This window comes from Colius striatus, chromosome 1 (assembly GCF_028858725.1).
Source record: "Colius striatus isolate bColStr4 chromosome 1, bColStr4.1.hap1, whole genome shotgun sequence".
Lineage (NCBI taxonomy): Eukaryota > Metazoa > Chordata > Aves > Coliiformes > Coliidae > Colius > Colius striatus.
This window is the reverse complement of record NC_084759.1, coordinates 62,278,827-62,304,831: the sequence shown is the minus strand read 5'-3', so window position 1 is coordinate 62,304,831 and position 26,005 is coordinate 62,278,827. Positions and strand designations below refer to the sequence as shown.

Sequence of the window (26,005 nt, the reverse complement as noted above, 5' to 3'; positions counted from 1 at the left end):
GTCCAGACAGCCTTCAATGCCTGTTAGAGAATTCTTGTATCTGAATCAGCTACATCATTTTCAGCTCACCTTTCTGCCTTTTGTTAACCAAAAAGAGTCAGGGTATGTAGGTAGGGGGCATCAGTAGAGTGACTCTTTCCTTTCACTTAGGTTTTTTTCTACTTCTGCTTTGTTCCCAGGATCCTCCCACCTTTCACACTAGCAGATATGTATAATAGTAGTGTAAGGCAGGATTCTCTGCTTAAAGCCTGTATAATTTTGTGTTGTCAAAGAAACAGGGAAAGTTGTGTCTTCCCTGGCTCATAGGAGAGGAAGGTAAAGGTTTTGAAGTTGATAAACACTACGAATTACCAGGAATCAGATTGTCTCTGTGGAAAACGTATCTCAAAGAATAAACTAACTGTTCTCTCAGCTCATTTGTTAACTGCTGCCTTCAGCTACAAAGCCTTTTTTCTCTTCAAGGGAAATAGGGAATAAGAGATGTGGCAGATCCTTTTTATGGAAGTCAGGCAGAAAACACTAATTATATACCATCAAGAGCAGGTTTAAAAGGGGATGACAGCCTACCTGCAGCAGCTTACGAGTATTGTGGTGCTGTATAAATGAAGTTTTCTGCAAGAAGTTTTGCAAGGATAGCATAAGAATGAGTGTACCTATAACCCTTTTCCAACTCTTTGTGATACTAACCAGTTATTTTCCCTGTTCAAAGACATTTTAAAAGCACAGATCATTTTGAGAGCAAATAATTGTTCAGTGGGGTTACGACTGAGAAATCTAACCTACACTTCAGAGATGGCCCTGCTTTGGGCAGGAGGGTTAGACTATGTTCCAACCTAAATGATTCCATGACTCTATTATTACCTTTTTGTTCTCAGAATGTGTTTACTAGTAACACATTGTCTGTACTAGTAATGCAAAGAGAAGGAAACAGATTCCAGAGATGTTAATTTCAAGGTAAACCTGAAAAACCATGGCAGAATGTCAGAACTAGATGTCTACCTTCACATCTGATTTTTTCTCAGTCTTTTGAATGAAATATATTATGAATTTTAGGCCATTTGTTAGACAACAGAGATCCAGATCACAAAACTTCTGCAGTCCCTGGCAGCTTGATTGATGCTAAACAGGGATGCCAGAGGTTTTAAATCTGTACATAGTGAACAATGTTATTGTTCTTGGAAGCCATCTTGCTGGATTAGATGGTTAAGCTTAACCGACCTTTGCAGTATTGTGAGCCCTGGCATAGGCTGCCCTGGGAGAGTGTGGAGTCTCCTTCCTTGGAGGTCTTCAAGACCCACCTGGATGTGTTCCTATGAGACCTGATCTAGGTGAACCTGCTTCTACAAGGGGGTTGGACTAGATGATCTCTAAAGGTCCCTTCCAACCCCTACCATTCTATGATTCTATTTACACTAAACACTGGATTTAAACATAGTGGAAGACCACCCTGACATCATTAATGATAGAGGGAACTACTTAAGGCAAGATATTTTTGTGAAGCATGATAGTTACTCTCAATTTGGGACTCACATTTCTAGAAACGTTTAATAAAGACAGTGCAAAAAGAATTGAGGTACAAAGAATAAATAATTGCAGAAACTTACATGGTTGCTTTACTGATTCTATAACATGGAAAATATGATCTGTGGTTAAACGTGTGTCAAATATCACTGAATATGATTTTGGATCACTCCAACCACAGTCTACTAATGAGCAGGTGATAAAGCAGCACATTTAGTTGGAACGTTATCTGCTGTGTCCTTCAAAATGTCAGTATCCAGCAGGTGGCACCATAGTTAAGGTTTTGCTACCGGGTAAATTGTTTCCTTGTATGTCATTTTCTGCACTCCAGATGATCAATGCTCTTCCAAAATACCGAGAAAGATTTGACATCAGGAAATTAAGGAAATTAAATTGGTTCACTTAATCTACATTCTTCATATGATTTAGTGCACTCCATGAAGGCTGAGTATATAAAATGCACACAATGAAACTCGAAGTACGGTTTTTCATAGGAAGGAAAGGCAGTTGTCGCTCTCATGAAAGTGATTGCTCCTACTCAGACAAATCAAGACAAATCGTGACTCCTTTTAACAGAGGTTTCCCAAATGTTTAATGTTGTCTTGAACTATGCAGGCTTGTAATTTCTTTACCCTTAAGGAAATATTAGAAGGGCTTTTCTTTCCAAGTATATTTTTCTTCCACATATTACTTGTAGTTAGTCTTTTTCTCCACTCACAACAAATTGTTAAGGAACAAAACCAGGCAGAGAATGTCTTTAAATCAAAGTAGAATTCAGTATTTTCATGCATTTAACATTTAATCTGTAACACTAACTCAGGATAGTTGTTCATGTATTGCATAATGGAACTATGATTATAGATGTTACGTTATCTGTATTCTGATGTCTTTCAGTGGATTACCTGGCTCAGGCTTTTGATTCACTTCACGTAGACTTGAAGACAGATGAAGGGAAGGCCTTATTTTTGGAATACCAATGTGTGCCTGTCATATTAAGTCACTTAAAAATATCTAGTAGAGTTCTGCTTTCCAGTGCTCTTGATGGATTACTTCAGATGACCATGGAATCTGGTAAGTTTGAGTAATTAAAAAAAAATCTTTAACCCCCTACCTCCAAACCAAGCAAGGTTAAGCATAAATACAATGTCAAAATAGCACAATTCTTCTGTGTAAATAATCTAGTGTTAGCATTCATTTGTATCATGTGTGTCTCTAATGAGACATAAAATGCATTTCTGAATTATCTGTTTTTTTCTGAGTTGTCTTTTCTTCTCCCTCTCTACCCCTATGATTTATATTTTTTCCTGGTTACTTTCTTATTTATTGGTGTATTTTTTTTTCTTACTGCCTTTAGTTTGGCTTTACAGTTTGTCACTATATGACCTTGCTTGTGTTTTTCTTTGAAGCCAGGTTATGCCAGGGAAGCCATATCATGAAAACCTGCCAGCAGATGGAGATAGAAAATAGACTATTTATGTTCTTTTTCTAGCTTGGATGAACAACTCCTCTTCAGTCATTTATCAGTTTCTAATAATTGGAAATGACATTTCTAGAAGAGATAGCTGTGTTTTGCTGAATTTTACTGTATTGTGGCCCTGTGAAAGGATTGAAAATCTTATTTGTCACAGCACTTGTCCAAGTGATACAGGCTAAGAATCACTTGATAACCAACTGGATGAACATGAAGCTAGTGAGGCATTCCGATGCCATGTTGAATGAAACTTGTGATTGATATTTTTTTAAAGATAAAAATCACTCACTACTTTTAGAACAGAAAAGGGGAAGGGACTGCTGCTGTTTTTTCAAATGCATATTGTTATTTTGTTCACATGCATTGTAGTGGTGAATATAGAAAGCGTGTTTGACTAGGGATGGAACCGCATTGAGTTAAAAGCCATTTTGTAGCAACAAAAGCAGCTGAAATATTTAACTAAAGTTTTATTCTTCCTTGAAGACTCTTATTTATGACTGTGTAGTTAGTATAGTCTTACACTGAAATACTCTTCCTAATAGTCATAACTATGATTAGCAAAGTGATTGAGAAAGAGGTAGCTGTATGCACAAAAGTAACCTAAGCAACGTGGATGATGTCTGATATTACTTTGGGTAATACCAGTAACAGTACATTTCTGTTACCTAGCAGTAGTCATTAGATACACAAGATGCAGAATAATCACAGAATCATCAAATGGTAGGGATTGGAAAGGACCTTTAGAGATCATCTAGTCCAACCCTTCTGCAAGAAGCAGGTCCACCTAGATCAGGTCACACAGGAATGCATCCAGGCAGGTCTTGAAGACCTGCAGAGAAGGAGACTCAACACTCTTCCTGGGCAGCCTGTGCCAGGGCTCCCTCACCCTCACAGTGAAATAGTTTTTTCCTGATGTTTAAATGGAACATTTTATGTTCCAGCTTCATCTGATTCTCTCTTGTCCTGTCACTAGATACAAGAGGCAAAAGGGATGTCTCAATCTCCTGACACCCACCATTTAGATATTTGTAAATATTAATGAGATTCCCCCTCAGTCTCCTTTTCTCAAGGCTAAACAGCCCCAGTTCCCACAGCCTTTCCTCATAAGGAAGATACTTCAGTCCCCTGATCATCTTGGTGGCCCTGCACTGGACTCTCTCCAGGAGTTCCCTGTCCGTCTTTAGCTGGGGAGCCCAGAACTGACCACAGAACTTCAGATGATGCCTCACCAGGGCAGAGTAGAGGCAGAGTAGAACCTCCCTTGACCTGCTGGCCATAGTGTTCTTGATGCATCCAGGATGCATCCCAGAAGGCCAGGTTGGCCTTCTGGGCCACAAGGGCACGTTGCTGGCTCGTGATTAGTTTACTGTGTGCTTTGTTGCTGCTTAGAGAAGATACTTATATGTGAAACCAAAGAAGGTATATTAATGTTTAATTGAATTGACATTTGCTTTGGAATTTATTTGCTGGCAACTGCATATTAAACCTCATGCAGAGCCTTTCTTTTTGGGAAAATAAATTGCCAATACACGTTATAGGCATGTTCTGCTCTTTTCCAATACATAGTGTTTTGCAAGAAATTGTTAACAATGAGCAGTAGTATTGGAATGGGAAATTGTATTTCATTCCTCTGTAAGTTTCCCATTAAAAAGTCATTAAAAAACACACTAGAAGGCAGCAGTGAATATTCAGAGGGCTCTTTGTCTTAAATTTAAAGAGGAACTTATGCCCAATTTTAAAGCTTTATTGGTGTGCAGCCTTGAATACGATGTCATAGGTAGCTGGCCATGTACTAAAATATGGGATCATGTTACCTGAGAAGACAGCATCTGACCAACAGGAGGTAAAGTGTCAATTCTGATTTTTCCTGTAAGATGCTCAGTCCTAGGCATTCTTTCAACTTGCTGCAATAATTTTCTGGCTCTATAGGAATATTCCAATGCTTTTGTTCAAAAATATTACTTTTGGAGCTGAAGTGATTAGAAATTGAGTTGGGAAAAAAGCAAATGCTCTATTTTTTATGGCTGTTTTCCATAACTTAAGTTTATAAGGGGTTTTTTTGTGAAGTATTTTTACAGATTCGAATTTTAGTTGTCCAGGCTGAAAGATGTGAATTGGCTGTGAAAAAAATTGTATGTTTCTCTACCACGTGCCTTTTGTTATAGTAAGCAATGAATGCTAACTGTTCTGTACAGTCCAGGACTGTCTTAGGTCCTCATGTAGGTTCTTTTCCCTGTTAGAAATTATCTTCCTCATGTTTCAGAAATGAAACCTAGGTTTCCCTCACATAGTAAGTAAAATTACTTAAGCTGCATATGAAAGGACCATGTAGTTTAAGATGGATATTTCTGTTGATAGAAATTCTAACAAGAGTACTACAGTACTGCTGTAGCCCATTGTTTTGAGTTTGGTATCATTGCTTTTGGCTTCATGATGTATCTGGTACTATGGGTCCAGGATCCAAGTTTCCATTACAAGTTCATACAAGCATTGACAGTGTTGATAAGGCAAAAGAATAAAGTCAAATGCATTGGTATCCTCTGTTTTCTATGTACAAGACCTTAATGGGAAATTAACACAGTCTTTCATGTACCTCTGTCCTTTTCTGTTCAGTTTCACAACAAGAATCTAGAAGAGTCTTTTCACCACCATTTCAATGAGAAATGATGGAGGACTGAAAGGCAACTTTCCTCAGTACTACTTCTCTCTGTCTACCTGTGACTTGCTAGCCAGCACAGGATATGCATTCATACACAATATCTTCTACTGTTCTGACTGTTGGCATCTTTTATTAGATCTTTTTATCACAAGGAAGAGAAGGACCAGCAGGCAAAGGTGGAAGAAGTATTAATTCTACAATGATTTAATTGTCTAGGAACACTTGCTATATCATTAGGTGGTCCAGAGCATGGCTTCAGGGTGTTTCAAAACCTGAAAAAAAACCCCAAACATGGAGTTGAGATTCTTCAGTTCCTCCTGGAAACTGAGGCTAGAAAGTCAAATAGTGTGTTAAATGTTCTGTATGTACTGATTTTTTTTCCTAGTAGGCTGGAATAACATTTAAGAAGGAATTTTTGTTGTGAATAATTTTTGATACTTTAGAGCTACCATGAGTCTTTGTAGGGCATTCTTTGTGCTGGTCACCATCTCATGGCTATTACTTGGGAAAGATTAAAACAACAAGGATCACTTAAATTTAGTTTCAAAAAAAGAGAAGAAAAAGGACAGTAAACTAGGATTTGTTTGTCAAGATCTACTTCTCTGTTATTCTTTAAATGTGTGTTGACATTCACCATTTGCTTCTGTCAAGGTAAGGCTGACTTTAATAAAACAAGCTGTTTATAAAAAGACTCTTGCAGAGTAGTGGGAAGAAGTAAAATCTGTACAGTGAGAGGCAGTTGATAGCTAAAATCTCTGTTTATTGTGCTGTCTTGTATGTAATGTGCCCACACGTATTTTTGGATGTTTGGGCACATCCATGCCCTTAAGACCATGGCTGATGAAGATAACTGTCAGGGTTGGAATTCAAGCCATAAAAAGTACTTCATTTAAATATCAGTACCCCTTCAGTTCAAAGGCTAATGAAACTCTTTGCTCCTTGAAAATTTTTAGTTCCTCTATGTTTTCAGTGAGCATATACATTCCAATATGTAGGAAGAAGCTGATGATGTTTTCTTTTGCACTGCACAACTCGGTTGTGTGAAGTACAAAGCAAGAAGCTGTGACCCCCAAATGACCCCCACACAGCTTGCAGTGACAGGCACTTTCTTTCAGGAAACCTCCCTCGGAATCCCTGGATCTAAGAAGAACAGGAAAATGTGAGCAATATGAATACTATGGATAGTTTCAGTGAATATGTATTCTGCATTACCTTTCCCATCTGTACTTTCACGAGAATGTACTGTTGAAGCAACATTTGAGTGTTCACTTAGATAGTGGAAAATGTAATCAGAGATTAGGCATTTTGTGTCTTACCACAAAAACAAAAGTGGAATATCAGCTTAGTTTGACCCACTTTGTGTCAAGAGCACTGTCCATTTGCATTCTCAGTGTTTAAACCATTTGTCATCATCATTTCCTCATTAGAGCTGTGAGATGGGTTATCAGCCTTCAAGGTGTTATTTTTGGTCCATCTCTTAGTATTACTTCAGATTCCAGGTTGGAACATTTTCAGTCATTACTAGGATTAGAGTTTAATCTCTTTGATTCCAGGTTAGTAACAGCTTATTATATTCCACAGGAATATTGCCAGTCTGGTAGATCTTGTAAACCATTTGCAAGCTCTTATGAAACTATAAATAAATATATGCCAGAGGTTCACAGCTTCATGAAAAAATTATCTGAGTTGACATGTAACCTGTAAAAGAGTGGATAACACCAATGTACCTGTCCAGCTAGGCCATAGGAACACGGTGATTTAAACAGCACAGGAATTCTGTGAAGAAATGATTAAGATGTTTGGTACCCGTACGAAACTTCTTTACACGTGCTTTGTGAAACTTAGTTGCATAGTTGTAGCATACAAAGTTCCAGAGCCTACATTATAGTGCATGATCCAATCAATTTATTTCTTGGAAAGATTCAAGTTATGTATGTTTATCAGATTGGGATCTCAAGTCACATAAGTGTCACCAGACTATGTTATGGTTCAGATATCAGAACTTGGATATTAATCCAGCCACACTGACATTTCTCAGACTTCAGTGAGTTTTCATGCCATTGTATAATTCTGAAGTGTGGTGCCAGACAAAAATAATCTCATTATTTTGTCCAAATCATTAATGTTTTTGGAACTGTAACGGTGTGTCACAAATACAGAATATATATGTGCATTTATATGCCAGACTTGTTTGCCTCACCTCTTTTACAAAAATACTAAAGCCTAAGGAGGAGGATAAAATGTTATACTGATTACTGTTCTTTTAATACACAAAAACATTTGAAGTTGGAACAAAGGGTGACTTTTAAATGTCAGGGGTGAAAAAAGCTGAGGTTAGTTTCAGCCAGCTCCTCAGGGAGCAAGAGTGAGAGGAACTGCTGGAGATGTTATGCAGTAATTTCAGAGAGTTTGCTTTGTGTCAACAGAACTTCAGTTTCAGCATACTTTCATGCTGAAAGTGGTAGTCTTCCCCCTCTCCCCCATCTTCCAGTACTTCTGTGAATTCTGTTCACTACTATTACTACATTTGAGGGAAGAAACAGTGCAACTGAGTCCTTACCTAACCATTTGCTTTCTGTTAGCAAATATTTGCTTCATTTAACCTACACTAGAATATGAATAAGTAGCTGAAATTAAATTGTAGGTAATTGTCAGGACAAACAATATTGTTTTAAGTGATTTATGTTTTATTTCATGTCATTTGCTTGCTGGAGTGATTCTTTTCCTCTGAATGAGCTCAGTGGCCTCAGTCAAAGTCTAATTGGTTTAGTCTGCTGTCTTCAGTGGAATAGGTTACTTCTAAGTTCCACAGTTGGAAGAATTAACAGCTTGTTATGAACCTGAAAGTAGAAAATCAGCTCAGCAAAGTTATTTTATCCCTTTTCTCTTACTACATTCTGTTAATATTTTTGTGCACAAATGTCTGTAATGGTACATAAATTGGTACATTTCATGCTGTTTAGTCTTCTGTTTTAAATGTGCTTTCCAATAGCTCATACAAGTGGACACAGCAACAAAGCAGCAGTTTAGCTATGTTTTCACTGTAGCTATCTCACCAGTTCTGGTTTTGTTTCATGGTCAGATGAGATGAGTGACAGTTTGGGTTTGTCCTTTTCAGTCTCTCCATATCCATTACCAGGATTTCAGTCAATGTTTGTTTCCTGGAGGATGTCCATCTTTCCTCTGCTGCACAGATTGACCAGTAAAAGCAGAATCAAGGGAGCTTGATTATTGATGGTCAGTAAAGACCTAGGAGAAGAGTTACATTCCTGCTTACTTGACAGGGAAGAAAGATTTCCGTACCAAGGCTTTTGAAGGTTTCCTTATCATACTTAAGGAAAACAGGCTACCAAGACATATTGCTTGGTTTTTAGTCACATCTCTAAGCTCTAAACCTGCCTGAAGACAGATGTAAGAACAAACTTTCTCTGCTAGTATTATCACAAAAAAGTAAATTTAGTTTCTTTGAATAAACTCTGAATGTACTGAGTGATAAAATTCTACAAACACAGTGCTCTGACCACCTTTGAAATTTTGGGAGCAAAATGTACTAACTGGTAAACACTGGTAAGTTTCAGTTTAGTCAAATGGTTATAATGTATTTCTTGCTTAACAAAACTCTTACTATTTCCTATTTAAATTAGTATTAAAATTAACACTAAATAACTAAAATAGTTACTTTTAATCATCAAGATTGTTACAGTATGACACCAGTGACTTCCAGGGCGTCTTCATACCCCAAAGATCTCTCCCTGAGACTACAGATTCCTTTTCTCAGCAGACCTAGTTTCTAGGACAGCAGTTGCAACACATTGTTCAAGAGAATTCCTGGATGCTAGACATGAAATGTTTTCTGGAAACAATCTAGTAATAAGTAACATGGCCTCAGCAAGAAAACTTATTCTGTGGGTGTTGAAGAACATCACATCATTAGTAGTAAATCACTCTGTAGTTGAATAGTTGTTATATACAGTCTTGTTCAATACCATTCACGTCTTCTGGTTTCTCAAGCAACTTACTGTGGTTTTTTTTACCTCTGCATTAGTTAAAAGGATGTGCCTAGTTTATAGTCAGCTATCAAAAAATACCATTGTTGAACTGTAGTCTGATTCATGCTTGATTTGGGATCTTCAATAAGCAGAGAGCTGCCTGCCTCAGTTTCACCTTTTGCACTTTTACACAAAGACAGCATACATCTCAAATTCCTCCTGCAGTGGTAGCTGAATTCTGTCATGTACAGTAGTAGGTGCCGCTTTCCTAACCTTATATTCATTCCCAAAAATCAAAACTTACATGCCCGTTAGTCATTACAAAGCTCCGTCCTTTGCTTTAAATGAAGCTTATGTTTACTTTGTCTTCAAGCTTACTTCTGTTTTACAGAGAGAATATTTTGGATTGCCATGTGCTTGTTCACAAACCGAGTGCATATTTTAAAGCAATCTCTGAAGGGCTCTTTCTTGCTTACTGTAAATTAAGGCACATTCTGGTAGGGCTCAAGTAGGATTTCTTAACAATATTAACATCACTTAGGATTTTTATTGACTGTAGAAGCGTGCTGTATTTACACATGCACTGAACCTTCCTTATAAATTTTTTGTAAGAAAATATAATGGTAATGGAAAACCAGGTCTGCATTTAGATTTACTCAGAGGGGAGTTAATCAAGCTCGTGGAGATGAAAAGATTGTCTCCATAGTAAGAAACAGTGATTATTTGCTTGCAAAATGTATCTTTTTATGTGGACTGCCTTGTATGGACACTCCCTTTCTTCCTTTGAGTTGAAATGACTCCATAGCTAATGCTAGGTATTCCACAGTTTGTACTGTTCTGCAGGTACTTCTAAAAAGTCGATGGTCACAATCTGTCAAGGAGGCCCAAGCCTGCTCCTTTATTTTTTTTCTTGAGTCTTAGCATTTTGAAACTTTAAACAATACAAACAGTGAAGGTACAGAGTGGAAAATGCCTGTAGCTTAAACAGATTAAAATGTGACCGTGTTTTTCAGCTTATTATATTTACTACTAACTTTGCAGGATTTAAACTTTTCAAATGAGCTTATTCTGCGGTACCAAAAGGGTAAATATGCCAAGTCTGTGAATACCACACTAATGTAGGATTCCTCCTCACCTGTGTGAAAGGCAGATGTGGAACTATCCTGAGGAACTGTGTTTGAAGCTATAGCAAAAGGAATGATTTGCAGCTTATGTGGGATAAACATTGAAATACAAATCATTTAAAAGAAAATCCTTCCTCTATCATCCTGCCTTACCTCTGTAATTTTTTTATTCATTCTTCTGAAAACAGTGAACAATTATGTTGGATTAATGGATGTTTCAGTTTAATATTTTAACCACAGATAAATATCTCTAACACCACTAAATGCAGCCTGTGATAATGTTAGGACCAACCTGTATATTTGCTGAAAGCAAGCGAGTACACCAGAACTTTACACACACTTTTGTTAATTAATTGCAAGCTTAGTTTGAATACTTTGGTTTTGATGAAATACATGTTTACAGGTTTTAAAAATGAATGCAGTAAGTGGAGTAATGCCATTTTATTTTTAATGAAGTAATAGTAGCCTTCTCTCCGATAAGAAAAAGAGTTCTTGTCATTATTTTCTTCTTATGGTAACAGTTGTGTAATGCTTAGCCATCCTGACCTCTCTCTCATCCATTCCAAAGTAAGAAATGTAAGGGCTGCCCAGGAAGGGTGTGGAGTCTCCTTCCTTGGAGATCTTCAAGATCTACCTGGACATGTTCCTGTGTGACCTGATCTAGGTGGACCTGCTTCTGCAGGGGGGTTGGACTAGATGATCTCTAAATGTCCCTTCCAACCCCTACCATTCTATGATTTTATGATTAAATATAAACTTATGTAAAGCCAAGTAGCCGCTTTCTAAGTAAAGCTTCAGTGGTCATTCAGGAGAATACTGTACTTTGTAAGCAGCCTACCATTTTGAAAGTAAATGTCAATGCTAACTTTTAAAGGTATTTGATGTAAAAAAAAAAGTTTATATCAATATTTGGATCTAATTTAAAAAATCTTTAGAAAAGTGAAAGTTTACTCAAGTGAGGTTTTTTTTTGCTCTTATTTACTAAACTTGCATTTTTTATAGTTTACAGTTTTTGAGCTTTCCATAAAATGTTTTATTTTAAAACAATTAAACTACAATTTAGTTAGGAAAAAACCCACCAAGTTTTAAATGTTTAGTGTTTGGTAGAACTGCTGTACTTACTAGTCAACTTCCCTCTGTAACTTTCATGGTGAGTTCACAGCAATGCCATAATTGAAATAATTTCATAAAGAAAAGCATTTTTTGAAATAGATGGTACAATTTGTGCAGTTTGAGTAACATCTATGCATTGTCAGAGCTCAGAATTTGCCTACCTGCTTATTGCAATCTGATGTTACAGAATTACAGGTCATGCTAGGTTTGCTGTTTATGTAAAGGCTTCCTTATTTGAGTTTGTCATTGCATTTGTATTACTGTGCTTAGTTCTGAGCTGTTTATTGCAGAAATGAAGATATGGGAGCAAGGGAAAAAAGGCAGGTGAGCTGTGACAGTAAAACTATTGGAACAAAGGTCCTTTAGGTGTCCTCTGTAAGAAGGAACTGTGATTCCTTCATGGATTCTGGTAGTTCATTAGGCTTTTTCTGGTTCTTTTGAACAAAGTAACCCCTACTAGGGCATAGCTTCAATTTATAATGCTATCTAGGTTATTTGTACAGTGGTGGGTTTTCCTCTCTCCCAAGCCTCGTTAGAATCAGTCTTTAATGGTTAGACCATGTTGGTTGCTCACAGACATATGGAGTTCAATCAGCACATCAAAAGTTTTCATCCTCTGATGTTTCTAATCAGTGATGTTCCAGGAAAATTGTTTGTTGTTTCTTAGTGTACTGTCTTTGTGCTTCTGCTACTCTAGCAAGTAAGATAATTCTAGTTTTCACATATTTTATGTCTTTTGCCTTCTAAATGGGCAGTTCCAGCAGGTGATTTCATTAGACTACTCCTGTTTTCATGCCACAGTCATTAATTAATATGCCAAACCACCACAATCGCAAAAATCAGTATTTTAAACTAGAATTCACTTTTTAAGGCAAAATGTTTTGCTTTCCTTCTTGCCAATGCCTTACATGACACACCTTCCAGTCCTACTAACTGCCATCTTCCTCAATATAATAGCACACATGTTGCTTTATGATCTGATATTGAAGTCTAGCCAAGTTGTAACTGCTGCAGCATTTATTTCCCAAACAAAAGTATCTGGCTACTCTTACACAGCATACTTATAGTTACTATAAACATACATCAACCTGTAGTACACTTTATTTCATTTTTTGTCTCCTTTAGTACCTGAAAATACCTTAAGAGTCTCACTGAAGGGCACATATGTTCAGATTACCTTTTTCATTTGTCCAAGTATAACCTTCCAACCTATATATGTATATATATATTGCACTGGCACTTTTCTCCTCACAGGAAGAGAACAGAAGTACTGCTTCCTGACTGCTTAGAAACAATTGTTTAACTCCTCTTGTTATAAAATTGAGGCAATGTTTCTTTCAGAATCCTGAGGTCTGTTCTGGTGTCCCTGACTAAAGGATTATTTTGGAATTACAAGTTTGTGAGACTTTATTTTGTCCCTTGGGATGTTTTATGCTGACTGAAATCTCACCCTATCTCCCATGTACTTTAACCTCTGGCATTTAACAGTCCTTGCTATTGATTACCTGAGAAAAAGTTAAATACAGCAAATGGCTCAAAACTTACAGGTGACTATATTATAGACGTTTGGTTATTAGCAACATGTAAGTGCTTATTGTTTCCTTTTAAGTGTTTCTGCTGTGCTGCATAGTTAACTTTTCTAGGGTAGTAGACAGTGCTCCATCACTCACTGGCTTTGGTGTCACATGCTCTCCATTCTCCCAGTGGAGCCTGATGCAATTAGAAATGAGGCAAAGCTGTAAGCATTAATTTGTTAAAACATGAACTTCAGTTGACATTCCTGACAGCCTTCATTTTCTGAGGTGACATACCTTCAGGTGTAAACCAGAATTTTCTGGATAACTACAGCTGGTGAGATTTTATGCTGTAAGTGACTGATTAAGGGTAAATTTCAGATAAATTCTGTCAACAGTGATAAATTTCTCATTGTTCATTGCAGTCTACCAGTCAAGTTAAGCTAATGCAACTACAACATACTGCAGTTTTTTGAAGGATATCAGTGAAGGCTTTTGCAGATTATTTTAAATTGTGCCAGGGTGCTGTCAGGACGGATTCAAATTCAGTTTTTCTGAAACAGTTAATAAAAACCAAATCTATGTAGCTCTAAACCACTAAAATACGTTGAAATGTAAACTTTCTATTCCTTTGGTTTATCAGTCAGACGTGCATTTGCAGTATGTGCTTGGTTTGTGCGTTTTCTGATTACTCAGAATGCATTCTGCAAAACCTATCTGAAGGGAATATAGAAGCAGTATAGAGAAAGTCCATTTAAACATGTGCCTTTATCAATTTACTTTCACGTAATTGAAGTTTGCAAACTTGTAGAAATTGCTTGCACTTTGACTCTTCTTTTTTTATAATAAAAATCCATATCTTTAAAAATGATGCATATCTTTTACATTGGTTTGTAAGCTTTATAGTCAAAACATTCTTACAGCATAGATAGGCACATATGTAGCTATTTGTGGGGTTTTTATAATTTCTTTAATGAATTATTTTTGAGGGAGGAATGAGTAAGACCAGGGCAACAAGGAAATGTCCAGGTCAGTTGAATGTGGTATTTGTCTGCCCTTGCAGAAAAGGAATGTAAAGCATTTTATGGCTATCTAAGGATATTTACAGGAATAAAACATAGGACTGCCCTCTTCATCCCAGCGGTCTTGTTACCTTCAGATCTCTCATGAATCAGTTCATCAGAGTCAGAAGCAAGGTTAAATCAGAGGTTTCTGAAACCATTTGTTGTTTTAACAGTCAATAGAAAGAAGAAGAACCTTACATCTCAATTTACTTCTTGAATGTCAGTGTTCTCACCTGTTTGCCTGCGCTTTTCTTACCTTTCCGATAAACATCTTCAGTAAGTAGGAGATACCGTTCCAAGTTTTTGTTGTTAAAACAGACTTCATCATGGGTGTAGTGCAGATTGATAGGACCATTTCTGTCTCTGGGGAACAGGCAGTCACTTGTAGGAACTCTAGCAAATTATAGAAGAATTTCTGTGAAGATGTAGTTGTATAGAATGTCTATAAAGTTGTGATAAGAATTTGTAGTCCTAAATTTTTCTTGCTTTACAAAAGGTAGTCTCTTCCTATCTGTATATCTATTTTTACTTCAGACACTCTTAAGTGATAAAAATGTTTTGATACAAAGTGCTTTAGGGATGGTAGGATTGTGTCTATTGGGCTTTGCTTATTTGCTTTTTCTGTTTGTATCTTTGTTACCCTTTCTTATGGATTTTTGCCAACTAGATTTACTAGGACATGATACTGTGCACTGGAAATGAACTCTGGGTTAATTATTTTTCCAGGTTTAAGACACTGCTGTATGTGCTGAATAACTCCAGAGTTCTTTCATAGGGAGCAGTGGCTCCATAAAAAGTGATGAATCTTGAGTGTATGTCAGTCATCTGCCACTAAATTTAGTGCACACTGCGAACCCATCCAAGGATTTTCTTCTTGCTGTGATAGACAGATAGCCCTGAGTTTTTGATGTCAGAGTTTCTGAAAAATAATGCCTTTTGCAGTGAAAGTTGAGAAATATTAAAAGAAATTAAAAGTGCTGTGCCCTGAGTAAAACTACATCTAGGGACTGGGTTTGTATACACCAAGGGCAGAATGCAGTCACTACTTGGATTCCTGACAAAGTTTTTCCAGTTCTGTTGCCTGTTGAGTGGTACATTTGAATAATCCCCCATTCCAATGCAAAATTTTCCTTAGAGAATATATTATTCTCTTTTTTGTTGCTTTTTTTCTTTGTGAAATCAGCATTCTGATGATCCCTCATGATGTTTGATAAAGAGACACTTTCAGGTCAATTCAAACATATCTGGTAAACTTTTTCATTATATGTATGATTTTAGATAAATAAGTATTTATGCACACGAATAAAATGTGTTTCTTCAGCATTAGTCTTATTTTTCATCTTAAGGAGACTGTGCCCTTTTCTTTTTCCCTTTTAGGAATTCTCCTGTAACTTCCAATCTTCAGTTCATTTGCTTTTAATGTGTTGTGGTATCTGCAGGTTTATAGAAATGCAGTCATAGTTCATTGTTCCGGTGTTCATGATGTTTTTCTTGTCTTATGAAGTGTCAACAGTACTTAATACATCACTTCAGTCGTAGCATTCTGTCCTTAATTGAAGACCATAAACTAGAATAGAATGAGAAATAGTACCTTTACTGGCAGAGAAGAACAATATATATGTACTTAGGATTTTTTCAGTATATTTTTTTACTGCTGCTGTTTACATTTCTACTTTCCTGTCATTATGGTTTTATATTTATTACTGTTACAATTTTGAGACGGCAAATGCTGAAAGTTGGGAGGGTAGTAAGCATAAAAACCGTTAGGTGGATCGAACATGGTAGAAAAAATGCAAGAAACTTTTACAGAAAAAACTATTTCACTGTTCAGGTGAGGGAGCCCTGGCACAGGCTGCCCAGAGGGATTGTGGAGTCTCCTTCCTTGGAGGTCTTCAAGACCTGCCTGGACATGTTCCTGTGTGACCTGATCGAGGTGGACATGCTTCTGCAGGGAGATTGGACTAGATGATCTCTAAAGCTCCCTTCCAACCCCTACCATTCTATGATTCTGTGGAAGTAGAAGTAAACTGGCAAATAAATGAATTTATAACCATTTATTTCTTTAAAATGTACATCTCTTGAAACAATGATTGTTTTGTGTTGCTTTGAGTAAAGAACGGAGGACACTTAAGCTGTGCAAACCACAAAACATCTTCTTGCCTTTTCCAGACTTCATAGTGCCTTCAGTTGCTTGTCTCATTTGTTGTCGGTAGAAGTTTGGCCCCTTTTGCTACCAAAGTGTTGAGTCTGTAGTTTCCATCATAGAATCATTACAATTGGAAAAGACCTTTAATAAGATCGTTGAGTCCAACCTCTAACCTCAGAGTCTGTCGTTTCCATCATAGAATCATTACAGTTGGAAAAGATCTTTCACAAGATTGGTGAGTCCAACCTCTAACCTCACACTGCCAAGCCCATCACTGAACTAAACCAAATCCCTCAGCACCTCCGTACATTCCGTTATGTGTCTTGTAGATTCTGTCTGTTGAATCCAGCATTTGGAGTCAGTTCTGCTGAAAGCACCTCCATTGAAAAGAGAAGCAGCATAATATGTAACTCTAGCTTCTCTGATCTGTGCTAAAGGCACTTGCTGTTTCTTGGTCTCTTCATCTGATGGCATAAATCAGCAAAGGCCCACAAAACTCATTAACTTCACTCTGTAGTATAATGCATGATAAGATGTACTCAGCATTGAGGAGGGCAGCACTGGGTCATTTGTTGGTGCAACCAAATGACATGACATTGTTTTGCAAAAAATACATATTTATAAGTATCATCCTAAAAGTAAGGCCTAGCAATTACTGAGTCCTCATTGAATATTTGGTATAAGTGCCCAGTTCTGAGAAAGCTAGTCATTTAGACTCTCAGGCTGACTTTAACTGCCAAGTTGATTTTTTTAAGACCTGTTCAAAACAGTTTTCTGTAGCATTTCTTGTTATTTTGTATCAGTAAGCCTCCTGAAATAAATTAAAACCTTGAGTTCACTCCAAGGCTAGACGTTATATTTAATAAGTTGTATGTCCTTGGACAGGGAAGGGGAAGATTTTGACCAAAAGATGCATCCTATCCTCCTTGTGCTGATAAAAGCATCTTGACATCCTATTTATAAATTGCAGCATTCAGTGAAGGAATTTTGTTTACTGTCTGTTTACTGGTTTATGCTGTAATTTACATATTGCAGTTTCTTATTAAGTACCACACGTATTTTTAATGTTATGTAAACATGAAAATGTTTTCCTCACATCTGTATTCTTCTAATGCAAATGCCCTATACTGTATGAAAGGCCATTCATTTTAACAAAAAAATCAATGATTGCTTATTTTCTTTATGGTTTTTCTGTATATTAATCTGTAATATCAGAACCAAAACTGAGATAACAAGGAAACAGACTTAACCTTATTCTGAGGTGATTGGATTTTGGGCAACAGCATACAGGGAAATGTTATACAGTGTGACTTGAAAACTCGTCTACTATTTTAAGGGAATTCTGTTCATATTTAAGTGTTCTTATTCAACTGTAACTTACACCTCTCCATTACTATTTTGCCTGTCTTGAAACATAGTACAATGAGAGTATTTTGGTGATGAAAGGCTACCAGGTTTCACATTAGCTCCTACATATACTATCTTTGTTCAAGTGTTTTGCAGCAGCTTATAATATGTCTTTGTGTGTCCTTTTGCACAGCTTAATGTTCCCCTCACATGATCAAAAGGAAAGAACCATGATAAATTAACATTGAATAAACATAGTGAAGATAAGAATTTTTATTTGAGTTTAAAATTGTTCTCTTTCCTGTTTTTCTTTTTTCTCAAGGGAACGGACCTTGTTTTAATACAAGAGTGAGTAATATCAGAACTCTTAAGAACTTGTGTTTTTCCAGTTCCTACTTTTACCTGAGTTTTGCATCACATGCTCAGCATAAACTGAATTATTTCGTTGTGCTGATAGTTGCACAATGTGAGACATTTAAAGCCCTGTGAAGGTACCAATAGCTGTTTTACTTTTCCCTGCATCAAGCTATGTGATATAGTGTTTTAATTATTTTTTTTTTACAGGTTCCTTACAGCCTTTCCTGGAAGCCTGCAGTAATGAATCCTTCTTCCATACTTGCTCTGCATTGCTTCGAAGTCCTAAGCTAGATGTTCAGATTTTGGAAAAGCTCAGTGTTCTACTGCAAAAACTCTCCAGAATAAAGTAATCCTCCATTATCATTATTCTGTTAGTTGCTGTTAGATCAGCAAACTTGGGGAACTTTTTCTTTCTCCTTATTCTCAAAACCATCTTTTGATTTGATTTTTATTTATGGCAATGCTGGACTTTTTCTGTTAGCAGTTAGATTTAAACTGCTTGTGTCACAGATGTGTAAGACAAGATTCTCAATTTGCTTAGAGATCTAGTTCAATTTGCAGAGTGCAAACTAAAATCCAAACCAAGCCAGGCTAAAGAGGAAATACATAGATGTGCAGATGACAAGAATGTTCAGAAGAGAACCCTTCCTTTCTTTCCCTCTGACCTTCAGTTTTACTCAGGTACTTGGTAGTAATCTTTGAAACTTTGACCTCATCTGTGACTTGCATTCAAGTTTCAACAGTTTTCATTCCCTTCAAAATTTCCTTCCATTTCCTTTGTCACCGTGCATTCTTAACCTTTTCCTTAGAGACATTATGTGCCACGTAGAAGAATGATTTGAAATTCCCAGTCATTTTCTGTAGGTTCTATAGTGTTTAGGTGCAACTTCTTAATTTTCAATTGATAATTATTTTATGTAAAATCTTTTTCAGAAGCAATAAGAAGATGTTTGAATTGTTTGCTCTTCACCAAACGATCCAAGAACTTCATAGGACTACAAATCCAGATCATGCTTTCCTCTGTATAAATCTCAATTCAATTCTGTTGAATTTGGGATTGCTGAGGAATAACTCCCTTACCTCTAGTCTAAGCACAAGTCACTAGCACTATCTTTCAGTGTAATTATTGTTCTGTATAATCTAGACTAACTGCCTCTGTTACTTGAAACTTAATTATTTTCTATACTGTTTTATAGAAGTAAATGAGACTGAACTCCCAGTACTGTATGGGCTACTCTGTATCATGTTGAATTTTGTTGCTAATTCCCTCATTCATTGAAAAGAAAATTGTGTAATATGCTAAATGGCTTTCTTCAATACTTTTTAAAGATGTGAAATAATGCTGCTGTTCTAAATGACTCATGCAATCTAAGGAAATGGATCCCTTGAGTAAACAGATCAGAAATACCAACCTTTCCTTACGGGTATGAATCTCCATTACTTTGGACTCTTCAGAGTTTTATAAATTCATTAATTTATTACATGGTTCATGAGTAACAGCCAGGTATCTTGTAAAATGATCTTTTTTTAGATAATTACAGTTTTAATGATTAGAACTAGATTTGGATTTAAGGCAACTAGATGTGTTGGATGAGAAATTTGACTTGATTTCAGAGTGCCTTAGTGTTTGTTGGATCTTTTTGCGTATTTATGTAGCATTTTGTACGTCACATCCTGCTTTTTACAAATTTCTGCTGTAACTTTGGGTGGTAACATCTCTGCAAAAGTAAATAAAAACATTTCTTAAAATTCCCAGCAATAGTGGTCTCTGATATTAAATTGTTATGTTTTATTGTTTCTGCTACATTTTGTTTTAATTTGCAATACAGTCCTCATAGTACCCACATTTCTCAGTGTGATGAATACATTTTTTTGTCTGCCACAGCTCAGTGCTCAAAAGTTCTTACACATAGGAAATTGGATACTTTTTAAAAATTCAGCTTAGTCTCCATTTCTAGGTGCTGATTTGTACTGTGAAACTCTTTAATTGTAAAATTGAAACTGCAGTTAGAAGATCTGCTGTATGCTAGTCTTTGACTAACATTGGCAGTCAGTATAAAACTAAAGAGGGGTTTACTTCTCATTTTCATACTTTTTTTTTCTTGATTCTCCTTTGTATTTTTTACCACAAGTTTCTGAACTGAGTCTTTGAAGTTGAGTTCTAACTGCAGATATTTTCATAGCAATCTGACTTGCATTTCTGACAAGCTCTCCTAAGAAAGGAACACCGGCTTTGGCATCAAGTGTGTCCAGAAGAGAGAGAGAGCAGTTCATACTCTTGTCAGGAAACCGATTCTAGGTAATTTTAAAATAGCACTATTTATAGCTAAAAGCTTTTGCTGACAACAGATTATGTTTTGGACTGAATGTTTCTCCATTGGTAGTTTTGCTTTTCTGTCAGATTTACCAGCAGTGCAAAAAATTGCATTTATCTTTGGCTGGAGGCAAAATCCTCTTATTTAGGAAGCACGTTTCTAGTCCTCATGTGCTTCTCCATCTGCTTGGTCATTAAAAATACTAGAAATTTAATAGTCCAGAAAAGCTATAGAAACTTATTAGGATTCCTGTATCCACAGGAATGTTAATTGTGCTTTTGGCTTTCAACCTTCATCACTGTTTGTTAATCTACTTCTCTTCCTTTTATTAATTTAACACAGTGTGTTCATCTAATAATGGCAAAGGTAATGTAGTAGAAACAACACATAGTGTAAGATGTAGCTTTTACTACTGTCACCCTTGTGTTTTACATGCAGTCTAAGAAGATGAATCACTGCTAATTTCAATTTTCTATGAACTAGAACGTTCCCGTTAGAATGCAAGAAAAAAAGGAGGTTTTTTGATCTTTAATAGTAATGCAATTAAATTGATGGATGAACTAAGGAAGAGACTAATGATTTTGATGTCACGTAAATTTTAACTAAGCTGTGAAGAAAATACAAGTTCTTGGTTTCACACTCATATGACAGTAAACATAAAAAGTATCAGAAATAAATAAGTAGATTAAACAAAAGAATAGGAAGTGGTTTGTGAAGAATAGATGCTTCTAGAAATAGAAAAGCTATAGAAAAGTTCCAAAATGGAACCTTTTGACTCAAGGTAATAATTCTTGACTGAAAAAATGAAAGTCACAAGTACACTCATATGCAAGCCAGATTTACAATGTTAGAGGTAAATTTTTTGAAGCCCATTGTTGACAGACAACTTTGAGTAGTTCCTTGGTACATTGTCATAAAACTTGTCAATGAAGATCATTAAAGAATATAAACCATGCCATGTTTTCCCCAGATTTATTACTGATCAATCCTGTTAATGCAGAAATATTTATGAAGCCTCCTAATATCTAGAAAGGTAAAACAATGATGAATTTGGAATTGGTTTTATTTGCTGCCAGATTTTCAGTTTCCCTTGGGTTGCATCTTTAAACGTGTGGTTTTGTGGGACATCCAAAATATAAATGCTTTCATAGAATGATAGAATCACAGAATGGTAGGGGTTGGAAGGGACCTTTAGAGATCATCTAGTCCAACACCGCTGCAGAAGCAGGTTCACCTAGATCAAGTCTCATAGGAACATGTCCAGGTGGGTCTTGAAGTCCTCCAAGGAAGGAGACTCCACACCCTCCCTTGGCAGCCTGTGCCAGGGCTCCCTCACCTGAACAGTGAAATAGTTTTTTCTTAAATTGAACTTTTTGTGTTCCACCTTCATCCCATTGTCTTGTTGCTAGATATCATCGAAAAAAGTAATGCCCCAGCCTCCTGACACCCACCATTTAGATGTTTGTAAATATTAATGAGATTCCCCCCCCCAGTCTCCTCTTTTCTAGACTAAACACCCAGTTCCCACAGCCTTTCCTCATAAAGAAGATGTTCCAATCCCCTGATCATCTTGGTGACCCTGCGCTGGACCCTCTCCAACCTGCTGGCCACACTCTTGATGCATCCCAGGATACCATTGGCCTTCTTGGCCATGAGGGCATGTTGCTGGGTCATGTTCAGTTTATTATCAACCAGGAAAATGCAAGTGAAAAGATTGGCTCACAACAATATTAGTTCAGGATCAGAGATTTCAAGATCAGAGATTTCAAGGAAAGTAAAATATCAGTCTACCAAAAGTGGAATTAAAATCATAGGAAATAATAAACTGAAATGGAGATTTTAGATCTATTTTGTTTCAATTTGGAATTGATTATCTAGAGTAACTATGCTGACTAATAATGGTGTCTATGTTAAAAGCATAAGTAACCTAGCTTGCCTTTGTCACTGGCAGGCAGGAATAGGTACCAAATAAGCATTGTACCAAAATCGTGGTTATGTATTTCTGCTTCTAAATATTTGCTATATCAAATTTTGTATATTTCTGCTTGTTGCACTGTCTTGAACATTAATCTCGTGAGTGTGGGCCAGCCCACCCGAGTTGTCTGCACCAATCCATGTTGTGGCCTTGCTCAAACATCCCCATCCTGTTATCATTCCTCTGAATGATCTTGTCTGTGGGGAACAGAGGAATTTGATTCCATTCCCTGCTTTCTTTTGGGGATTTGTTTTGGTTTACTTTGGTTTTGGTTTGGGAAGGATAGGCTGCTGTCAAGTTGGCCACACTTCGGGCATCTCTTTTATATAGTCTTGCCTTCTCAGACGGCATCTGGAATTTTCTGCTTTTGTAGCATTTGGGTATTGTGATAGAAATAGAAATTTCTACTGCTTTTTCCTTCTCTCAGAAGTCTCTACAAGAACAGACATCTGAAAAACTTCACTCCAGCTCTTTCCATGGTTCCTGATTCCCAAAGAAAACGTCGTTTCTGTGAGCACCCTCCATCTGCATTCCTGAAAAGGGATATGCTGTTTTTTCAGCATATCTCTTTTTCTTCTGATCTCTGGCCAGATTTGGCAACAGGCAAGAGAACATTAATTTTCAACCAGTTTTTGGAGAGAATTTGAGGAGAGGAGAGAAACCTTTTAACTACTTGTACTTAAAAGACAGATAGAGACTCAATGCTTTCTTAGAGCAGGCAACTGATCAGTCAAATCATGTAGCCTCAAAGTAGCTACAATCTGCCACATTTTGCTTGTGTGCACAGCTACCATCACTGGCATGGAACAGAAAGTTTCTCATCGTCACAACGTGTCGCTTTGAAGGAACATGAAGAATTGACCCACAATTTTATGTTGCTGTTCTTCGGAACAACTGTAAGAGTCCTTATTGGGAAAGTCAACAAGAATATTTGCATCTGCTCATGTTAGGTTAGTTTTCATCCCAGAGAGGCTACCAAACTTGAAGAGAAGTTTGGTATATTTTTTCTTTTTAGAAACCCATCTATTATAGAGTTGGAATCACCCTTGATGTTTATCAAAGGCATACTTTGAATAAATGAGCAGGACAATGTTTCAGACCTGATTTACAAAGTCTAGGTTTGGCAAATTTGCAAGAAGATCATTCCCTGGATAGGGGATAGCTTTATTTGCAGAAGCTTGGCAGATCTAAATGAAATGGCTATCCCTTTTGAGGCCTCATCTGGACTATTGTGTCCAGTTCTGGGCTCCTCAGCTCAAGAGGGACAGGGAAGTGCTGGAGAGAGTCCAGCGCAGGGCCATCAGGGGACTGGAGCATCTTCCAGATGAGGAAAGTCTGCGGTAATTGGGTCTGTTTAGTCTGGAGAAGAGGAGACTGAGGGGGGATCTTACTAACATTTACAAATATCTAAAGGGTGGGTGTCAGGAGGTTGAGACATCTCATTTTTCTGTAGTAGCCAGCAACAGGACAAGGGGTAATGGGATAAAGCTGGAACACAAAAAGTTCCACTTAAACATAAGAAAAAACTATTTCACTGTTCAGGTGAGGGAGCCCTGGCACAGGCTGCCCAGAGGGGTTGTGGAGTCTCCTTCCTTGGAGATCTTCAAGACCCGCCTGGACATGTTCCTATGTGACCTGATCTAGGTGACCCTGCTTCTGCAGGGGGTTTGGACTAGATGATCTCTAAAGGTCCCTTCCAACCCCTACCATTCTATGATTCTGTGATTACCCATCTTGCACAGTTGTGCTGTCTCTTCATATTTATGACTCTCACCAGCTGATAACAGGTCTGTCTCTTAGACTTATCTTCCAGTACTGAACATGACTTGCTTGCAAATTTTCTAATGTTATATAACTGAAGTTAATATATTATGAGGAAAAATTTCTTATGGCAGATAAATTAACCTGGAAAGTGAAAGTATACTGGAGGCGACATACTTTTGAAGAACTTCTACTCATGATCAGCATCAATGTCTAAAATATATGATTTAACTTACCAAACCAGTTTTAAAAGTGGCTGTAAGTAGAGCTCATAATTCAGAGCTGTGACACTGAATCCTTTAATTATATACTGAATTTTTCACCTAAAACTTATATGGCTTTGCGGATTGATGGTCTGATGGAAAGCATTTATCTTCAGGATAACAATACTTAAATGTAGTTCAGAAAGTCTGAAAATTTGATCTATGAAACAACTTGGTAATCTTCCACTTTTCAAATGATTAGAGGAACTGCAGTGGCAAAACAGTGGCCTCTCGTGTACCTCTTGATGACATAATGCTCACATGATTCTAAAACTCACAAAAATTACTGTAAAAGTAATAGTGCTGTGAAGTGGTGTGATCCTATTTTGGCATCCCCCTGTGATGGGCAAAGACATCTTTATGTATTGTATTGACTTATGTAGTGTGCTATGTCAAAACCCCTAGTATCCATTGAGAAAAACAGAGGCATTTGGGGCTGGTGAAAGCCTTTAATCCTATCTTATGGCCATGGTTAGCAACATTCCTGTTCATTAGACTTTTTCACAGTTCTTAAAGCAAGTGTCCTGTATATTTATGACTACCTGATCACTACTAGAAGGGATAACTTTGATCAAGCTCACTCACTGTTTACTTGGTGTTTTGGAGTGAATGGACCTAAGTTGAAATTTAACAAGACATAACTCACGAGGCATTCTGATCTCTGAAGTTACACTGACTGACCTGAGAAAAAGAGATCCAAACCAATTCAAGGTTTCTTCCAAACTAATTCTCTCTATGCCCATTACTCAAGAATATCTATACTGGTCCCTAGGAATATTTCCCTGAATATAGCACATCTCTCTGATCACTGCAACTTAATGATAAGTAACTGCTCTGGTAGACGTACACAAGCTAAGGCTGCAGACTCAGTGGCCAGGATACTGCTAACAACAGTAGCTATGAAGCTCAGTGTGTATTAGTAAGTATACTTTAAAGTCACCTTCAGCTTCACAAAGTGTCATCCTTGGTGTAGTTAGTTATGGAGAAAAGAAATAAAAATAATCTATCCAGCTAACAGGGGGAAAAAAAAGTATTGTATGGTAGAGTTTCAAACAGGAGCATAACATTCCACCCACACATCAGCTTTTTGGAAAAACAGTATGCCTTTGAACGAGGTCAGAGATAACCAGTGTTGCCAGACTGGTTTTGTCCTTCAGAAGAAATAGCATTCCAGTGTACGAGTTTAAGAGCTATTTATATAAGAAATGCAAATAAACAGAATTTCTCTGTTCCACAGCCCTTCCCACAATGTAGCAGTTTGATATCCTTCTGTTTTGTCCTCCTCCACATTGGAGTGTGACTGGTTTTTTTCATTTTTCACAGCAGCCTTGCACACCAAGGCCAAATTCCAGAAACAGACGCCTCACTCTGCTTCCTTCGTGTTTC

The 26,005-nt window shown here is 37.0% G+C and overlaps 1 protein-coding gene across 1 annotated transcript in view; it reads left to right on the top strand.

Annotated features, from left to right (window-relative positions):
* Positions 1-19,554, top strand: part of CCDC138 (coiled-coil domain containing 138) — a 32,976-nt gene extending 13,422 nt beyond the window's left edge. The window contains exons 10-12 of the mRNA XM_062020575.1: positions 2,416-2,592; positions 18,513-18,651; positions 19,239-19,554. Of these exons, the coding sequence (XP_061876559.1) occupies positions 2,416-2,592; positions 18,513-18,651; positions 19,239-19,410 (488 nt within the window). The 3' untranslated portion in view covers positions 19,411-19,554. The remainder of the gene's footprint in view (positions 1-2,415; positions 2,593-18,512; positions 18,652-19,238) is intronic.
* Positions 19,555-26,005: the final 6,451 nt, after the last annotated feature.